Raw genomic sequence first — 8,814 nt, forward strand, 5'->3', positions numbered from 1 at the left:
TCACTCTATGTAAACTTCAGAGAGCTGGAATTCATACTCTATAAATCTACTGTGAGTGTGATTCTCTGAGCAGAGGTACAGGGAAGAGGATATTAGTGGTCATTGTGTGAATGAAAGCTCAACAGAAAACGACTCCATAACCTATTTTCAATTTTGTAAGTTTTCAATTTTTTAATTGTTATGACTAAAATTTCCCCAACTCACTGACTTAGAAATTATTCTAATACACCAGATATTCTACCTTTTCATGTATCTCCTTGAAAGTAGAAGGAACAAGAATAAAGAAAAGACGATAAAGGAAAAAATAAGGAACAAATATACAAGGAAAAGGAGAGGATAATATTCAGACCAGAAAAGTGGGTTCACATCAGAATCAGCAATGTCGGTCAGTAGGGTACCCAAGAGTTGGACAACAGGAGAGAGGAGGAAATTAGGTCACAGTGGACATTACATACATATCTAATTTTTCACCAACCACATTTTGTTGGAATCATTTTCTATGAAGATGGCGGCCGTATGTCTTGGTTTCTAGAACTGTCCTAATTTCAAGAAAATATATTTACTTCTGAAATACACAATACATGCTTTCAGATAGTTTTCCATTATTGGAATTTTTATATAACAAAATTCTCAAATTCTCTGTCAAGCCATACAATTTGGGAAATGAGGTCACTCTTCCTAGGATTCTTAAAGGTTCTTCATTGCCCTTGAGACATGAATTCTTCCAGAAGCATCAACCACTCTTCATACACTATCCCACAAACTTGTTGTAAAGTGTTCTAAGAAGAAAAAAAAAAATCAGTTATACCTACATACACTGGAAATATTGCCCCTTACACTCCTGCATTGTTTGCATCCACAATTTAGAAGAGACGACTGTGTTGTCTGACTAGGCCACTGTGGGTGGAGTTTCCTGTTAAGTGAATGACAGGGCTCAGATGTGACTGGTGCTCATTGAGTCTGGTGGAACCTAACAACTGAAAGACATCATTTGTCTGTTCCAGGACTCTACTCTCTCCAGAGCAGGGGCAAAGGCACCACAGCAACTGGGCAAGGAGTCATGGAGAGACACCGGGGAGCTCTGCTGGGGCTTCTGTGGGTCCAGGTTTGCTGTGAGTTGGGGCCCTCACAAGTGGGGGACTGGGGAGTGTTTAATGGGTGACAGTGTAGGGAGGGAAGGGTGAGCTACACACACTTCCTAGACAGTCCTGCTTGGGTGTTCCTTGGGATATTTCACAGGTTTATAACTACATTGTCAGTCTCCAGTGACATCATTTGTGTCTGTTTTCCTCTTTCCAAGCAGGGGTGAGAGGGCTGGAGGTGGAGCAGAGTCCTTCATCCCTCCTGAGTCTCCAGGAGGGGACCAACTCTACTCTGAGGTGCAAGTTTTCTGACACTGTGAACTATGTGCAGTGGTTCCGACAGGATCCTGGGGGCGACCTCACCAGTCTATTTTTCCTGACTTCAGGAATGAAGACAAATGGAAGGTTAAGCTCCACAATGAATCTTAAGGAACGGAACAGTACTCTACACATCATGGCCTCCCAACTAGAAGACTCAGCCACCTACCTCTGTGCAGGGCAGGCACAGTGCTCCCAGGCGATCTGTAGCCTGTACCCAAACTGCAGCTGGGCTTGCAGCCCCACCCCTCCCACGGGGCAGGCATGTTGCTCCCACAGTCACCTTTGCATATCTTTGGGTTTTCAAATTTATGTTCCAGCACTGTTTTCTTTCCTAAAATTAGAACCTTCAGGACTGTCATATCACTTGGTTTTTTGCCCTTTTTCTACTCCGAAATTCATCGACAGGTAAAAAGCTCTAATATGAAACCATTAAGACAATTGATAAAGATGCCAATATCCGGTGCCTTGTTGAAAAAAATCCTCTTGCAAGTAGCCCATAAATTCCATGTGAATTACTGTGCTGAAACAGGCTTGGAAATCACCTAATTTGAATGATTTCTATTGAAAAATTTGTACAATGTGTTTACATATATCACTATCAAAAATGTCCATTAAGATCTTTTCTTTATGTTAAATTTATTGGGGTAACTTTGGTCAATAACATCCTATAAAGTCCTGATGTACAATTCTACAATACATCATCTGTATATTGCATTGTGTGCTCACTACCCACAATCTACTCTTCTTCTGTCACCATATATTTGACCCTCTTAATCCTGCCACACCTCTCTTCCCCTCAGGTAACCACTGTACTGTTGTCTTTGTCTACGAATTTTTTAATTTTTATTTTTTGTTTATCTGTTGCTGTTTTATACACTACATATGAGTGAAATAATATGGTTTTTGTCCTTTCCACCTGACTTATTTTACTTAACATAATAAGGTCAAGATCCATCCATGTTGTTGCACATGGAAATATTTTATCATTTTTTATGGCCAAGTGGTATTCCATTGTATGTATATACTACTCTCAAAAGGAGTTTTGCACAATTGTTTGTTGAAGGATGTTTCCATGTCTTGGCTATTGTGAGTAATGTTGAAATAAACATAGGGGTACATACATCTTGCCAAATAGTGTTTTCAAAATTTTCAGGTAGATACCCAGAAGATGGATGACTGGGTCATATGGAGTTCTATCCTTAATTTTTTGCAGTATCTCCATACAGTTTTCCACTGAGGCCACACCAATTTACATTCCCACCAACAGTGAACGAGGGTTCATTTAGGTCATTTCTAAATAGTACCTTGTATTGAAGAGCTCAGAGAAATTTTCATTCTGTTCCATTAAAATCCATTGCTTTTTCTTATACTTTGAGTGAATCTATTATTCATGATTTTGTAACATTATTTACTGTTTGGGAAAGAAAGTAGAAGGCTTCCAGGACTACCCTAACAAAACCACTTCAGTTGTAGCCAGAGACAAAGACTTCTGGCAACTAAATCTGAAGTTTAAAGTTGAATGTGGTTTATTGCAATGGAAATTGAATTTCAACCTGTAGTGGTTTATGATAATGGAAGGGCATTGATAGAAAGGGCTGGGAACCTGAAAATTAAGATGAAAAGAAATGGGCAGACTCCAGTAAAGCTGGAAGCAGGGCCAGCTCTCCGGGTGTGTGACCTGTGTAGTTGTAGAAGTTGCCCTTGATTTAAGCTCTGTGATTGCTACCTTGAAATTCTTAATAATTTTATCTTTTACTTTTATTTTTCTTTGAAGGGAAGTCCCATGAGTGGATGGAATATATGTGTGAGAAGAGGAGAGAAATGGGGCAGGAGGACACAGGACAGGAACACATGCAGGCTCAGGTTCACAACAGGGAGTCTGTGAGTTAAGCAGTTATCAGGGTCGCCTTCTGTGCCTGTGCATACTTTCACTATCTGGGGCTCTGAGAAGGAGCAAAGGGGTGCAGTGAGCTTTGTTGTACATTATTACAAATTAAAGGGTGTGCATGGAAATTTCTATGAAGCATTTTGGCAGTTTCTTACAAAAGTAAACATACTCTTCCCATATGATCTAGTAAAGGTGTTCCTAGGTATTTACTCAAAGGAGTTGAATAGTTAAGTGCAAAAAAACCTTTCCACAGGTATTCATAGCAATTTTATTTGTAATTGTCAAAATTTGTAAGTAACCAAGATGCCCTCCGATAGGTGAGTGGATAAGTAAATGGTGGTACATCCACACAACAGAATATAATTTAGTACTAAAAGAAAATGAGTTATCAAGCCATGAAAAGATATGACAACAAATGAACAGTACAAACAAACAAAAACTCATAGACACAGACAACTTTAGTGGGTTCAGTGGGTATGAGAGGGAAAGCGGGGAGTGGGGAGGTAGATAAGGGTAAAGGTGGTCAAATATATAGTGATGGAAGGAGATTAGACTTTGGATGGTGAACACACAATGCAATATACTGATTATGTATTATTGAACTGTACAGTTGAAAGCGACATAATTTTATTAACCAATGTCACCCTAATACATTTAATTAAAAAAGAAAACAAGATAGCGAAAAGTTAAGTGCATGTTACTTAATCAAGCAGCCAATCAGAAAAGACAACATACTCTATGATTCCAACTATAAGACATTCTAAAAAAGGCAAAATTATGGAGACAATAAAAAGACCAGTGGTACCTAAGTGTTAATGGGAGTGAGAGGGATGACTAGGTAAAGCAAAGAGGATTTTAGGGATGTGAAACTAGTCTCTATGATACTATAATGATGGATACATGCCATTACACATTTGTGTAAACCCATAGAACATACATCGCCAAGAGTAAACCCTAATGTAAACTCTGGACTTTGGGTGATTATGACGTGTCAATGTACGTTTATCAATTGTAAGAAATATACTACTCCCGTAAGGAAATTTATGTGTGAAGGCAGGAGGTGTATTGGAACTCTCTGTACTTTCTCCTTCATTTCTCTGTGACTCTATAATGATTGAAAGAAATAAAACCTTAAAAAATTAAACTCAGACTTAAGAGAAACTGATTTATAAAAAAAGTTAAAGCATTTTAGAAAAGCGGTTGCACTAAAAACATTATCTAATGACACTTTCCACTGCTTTTTTGAATAAGAGATCTCATTTCCAATTTGCATTGGTTCTCAAAAATAATATAGCCAACCTTGGCTGGACATTTCGAAGCCCCAAACTAACCTTGCAAGGAGAATGACCAGAAGGCAGAATGCAATTGGGCTGTTTTAGAAAGTGCTTCTTGCTTTGCATTTTAGTAAAGCTCATTCAACTCCTGTCTGTTCTCCCAGTTGTGGAGATTTTTTCTTTCTTTTCTTTCTTTCTTTCTTTCTTTCTTTCTTTCTTTCTTTCTTTCTTTCTTTCTTTCTTTCTTTCTTTCTTTCTTTCTTTCTTTCTTTCTTTCTTTCTTTCTTTCTTTCTCTCTCTCTCTCTCTCTCTCTCTCTCTCTCTCTCTCTCTCTCTCTCTCTGTCTTTCTTTTTTTTCTGTAGGAGATATAAGATAGGTTATAGATACACATATAAGAAATAATCTCCAGAAGAACCTCCTGCTTACCTGTGGCTCAGCCATGGAGCCACCTTGGCCTCACTGGCTGTGATGATCTTTACATTCAGTGGTAAAATCTCTTTTTTCCCCCAATTTACTATCCCCCCAATTTACTAGGTTCTTCTTGATTCATCACTGATCTTACAGGAAAAATAAAAACCCGGATAGAAACTCATCCTGAGGGCCCTGCCTCCGTCACTGAAGAGGCCCCAAGGTGGGTTAGGGGCTACCTCAGACCCACTTGACTGCACGTTAATGTGAAAATGGTCTTGAGTTCCATGGTGGAAGACAAATCTCCTCCTTCTCGCAATCACTCTGCTCTGCACAAAACCAGTCCTCAATAAATATTTCTCTGTTAATTAGTATAAAAAGAATTTTAGTACTTCGAGGCCCCTTAGAAATCCTCTAGTCCAGCCATATTTTACAAAGATATTAACTAAATCCAAAATGCCAGTATGACTCAATTAGATAGTATATGAGCTGGCAGTAGAAAGAAACTGGACCTCACTTCCTCTTTAATATTCTTCCCCCTGCTTCCCTCTTGCAGGGTTATATTGATAAGCAAAGAGAATCTGTCTAATGCAAGCCCAACTACATAGATGTCTGCAGTTTGGGTCTGAAAAAGCCATGGTCAATCATTTTGAACACCTGAATGGAGAATTCTAATGTGTGCAAATATTAATTTCCTTGGGAAGGAAAGGAGACTCAGGCTGAGCCACTTTATTCTACCAGCAAAACAGTCCAACACTCACTGGCTCTTGCAGAAGTAAGCTGAAGATGATGGCGCCATCCTCAACACTGAGATGCATTTCTAAAGATTTTCCTGGAGACAGCAAATATAGTTATTATCCCAGGCGGCCACTCCTTGAGGCAGGATATGAGTATAATGAGCATAACTCACACATTGTCAGCAAAAATGATCATTGGAATTGGAAGGCTCATGAGGCTGGCGGTCCATGAAAATGACAGATAAAGATTTTCCAGGCCAAAGCTTTGACAATAACTAAAACGATATTCTATGAAAGAATCATGGAGTAGGAAAATTGTTCAAAGAATGGTACATCTGTGCTGTAGTTAATATATGGAACATTGGTTTTCATATAAGTGATCACATTCACACCATTATTTTCATTTCTGAATGCCATACCTCAAAATGTCAAATAATGACTTATACATCTGTCTCTCAAAAGAAGGAAATTTGCTCAGAGAAAGGTTTGAGAAATGTTATCTTTTAAAAAATGGGTGAGAGAATGGAGAATCCTCAAAACCAGAGAGTTTTACATACATAAAAACACATTTTATATACACATATATTTACAAAGTGAGTTGATATTCCTCAGCATTGCTGTCTTTAAATCTTTAAAGGTATGAGATATGGAAGAGAGACTCGAGTTATTCTTCACACTTCCATTGGACCACTTAGGTCATATCACAGGAAAGGAGCTCCCACTTCCATAAATGAGTTAGTCTTGGTTTCCCAGGGACCATTTCTCATGATCGTGTACTAGTCCCTTAGCAGACACAGGCAATATTTAGGCTTCCCTAGATTTATTTTCACAGAGGTAATTAGCAAATTCCAAGAAATTAGAGTGGTTGAGAAAGGGTTTTTGGCAGAGAAAAATAATTCTGGAAACTCATAGGCCTGAAGGACTTTATCAATATCTTGGAGAAAGAATACTGTAGTAGAGTTTGGGAGGAAAATGATGGAGTACAGAATCTGAGCCAACGATGGTCAGGGAAGTAGAAATGCATGGCAGGAGAGTCGGCTTATGCTTTAGAAGTTTCAGTAAGGATTTGAGCCACTAATTACATTTTAGGAAATGCCATCCATTTTGATAGAAGAAAATGAAACCACCTTAAGAATCAACTCACATGTGGTTATATTTTCCGAATCTGCAACCTGGTGTGTTCTCAGAAGCTGTACTCTTTCAACACTCTGCAGAATATAAGACACATAGCATTGAAATAGATTTCTGAAACTATTTCAGATTTCTTATTGCAAATCAACTCAATCTATGATACAAATCATTTTTTATGGTTGGAGTTTTAATATATGGTAGAAGATATTCCCTTGTTTTCTTATCATTGAGATTTGATCCTTTACTTTTTATCCAGTCATCTTAAGTGAGGGAATTTTTCATTTTGGCTGTTGGCACTGTGAATTCTCTGGGAATAGCAAGGTTAAGGGCAATAGCAGCTTAGTGGAGCAGCCTGAGAAAACAGGCAAGTGAAATATCTAATGATCTTTTGCTCTGAACTTTGACTTACATGTTCCTTTTTACATTAGTCACATTGACACCATTACCCTCAGTTTTTCTCCATAACAGACAAAAGATGATGGTAAATTTAGCTGTGAAAGGAGGTTTTATATTTTCTTTGTTTACAAGAGTGAATCATGGCACTTTCCTGACTCAACCATGTGAACCCGGGTCATTGTTGTAAAATATCTACAGTATCTGCTTCATTCCAGCATTTAGACAATGACTCGGTAGATGTCAGAGATAGAAATCTTGTTCTCTACATTCTTACTTGATCTCTGATCTAAAGTTTACTTTGTTTGACCTATTGCTGCCTTTCCGTGTCTGAGTCCCTATAGGCACAGAGTCAGAGAACATTGAACCAGCAAGTTCAGTAGTTATAGATGTGACCACAAGGCGGTGGTGTGCCTCTGCTGATGCTGAATATGTGGAAGGTTCATTTTAGTGGATTCTAAATGAATAGCCTATAGCAGAAGCATAGCCTTTCTCCTATTGGCTGAGTATGTGAGAAACTCCTGTTTGTTAGAGAAAAGAAAGGATATTTCGATGATGGGAGAATCTCCTCTGTCTCTAGATTGCAGGTTCACAGTGGATCCTAAGTGAGAAGAATGCCGAAGATATTTATTGGAGTTTTATTCATTTTCTTGCGGCTGCAGCTGGACTGTGAGTTAAAGGTTTATTGGTAACAGAATATTTTAGTGTATGTTCTTTAGAAGCCAAGACTGTCTTTATTCGGGTTTCCTCTAGTTACTGTGGAACAAGAAAATTCTGAAGCATAACGATCTAGTAACTCTTCTACTTTTTCGGATTTTTTCTTTCTGCGTAGGGGTCATCCGAGGAGAGAAAGTGGATCAGCGCCCTTCTACCCTGAGTGTCCAGGAAGGAACCATCTCTGTTATCACCTGTAATTATTCAGATAGTGCCTCAGAATACTTCCCTTGGTATAAGCAAGAAGCTGGAAAAGGTCCTCAGCTCATTATACACATTCGTTCAAATAAGAACGAAAACAAAGATGGAAGATTCACTGTTTCACTGAAGAAGGCGGACAAACAGCTCTCCCTGCGCATCGAAGCCACCCAGCCTGGAGACGCAGCTGTCTACTTCTGTGCAGCGAGTCCACAGTGCTTCCCAGGCACCTGCAAGCTGTGCACAAACCTGCCAGTGGAGCAGCACCTCCTCCTTTGAAGGGGCAGAGCTTCAAGCACAGCATTTATCAGATAGTGTTGGTCTGCAAATGGAAATGAAAGTGTCTGTTAAAAACAAATAAGAAGAAGGTTAGGTTCAAGATGACCCAGATAGGGTCATTTGTTGGATCAGAACAGTGAACATTTTGTCTAATGACTATTGTATAGTAGATTCTTGAAAGTAGTTAGTAATGTTTTATTTTGAAATTTAGGCTTTAAAGACGACATTTTTATTGACTCCTGTTTTGTAAAAAACCCTTTAGCATCAGTATCACGATGCATATTAGAAGTGAGCTTTTAAATAGTTTTGAAACTATTATTTTTATTATAAAACATTATATATCAAATATTGAAAATATATACAATTCAAAAAATATGAAATTGATTAT

At 38.4% G+C, this 8,814-nt stretch overlaps 1 gene segment (V, D, J or C); it reads left to right on the plus strand.

The window, feature by feature from the left end:
* The first annotated feature begins 7,440 nt into the window (after positions 1-7,440).
* Positions 7,441-8,563, plus strand: LOC105311476. The segment is given in 2 exon segments: positions 7,441-7,904; positions 8,068-8,563. Coding segments are annotated over 2 exon segments (414 nt in total).
* The last annotated feature ends 251 nt before the right edge of the window (positions 8,564-8,814 follow it).

Source organism: Pteropus vampyrus, unplaced genomic scaffold (genome assembly GCF_000151845.1).
Source record: "Pteropus vampyrus isolate Shadow unplaced genomic scaffold, Pvam_2.0 Scaffold1000004312, whole genome shotgun sequence".
Taxonomy (NCBI): domain Eukaryota; kingdom Metazoa; phylum Chordata; class Mammalia; order Chiroptera; family Pteropodidae; genus Pteropus; species Pteropus vampyrus.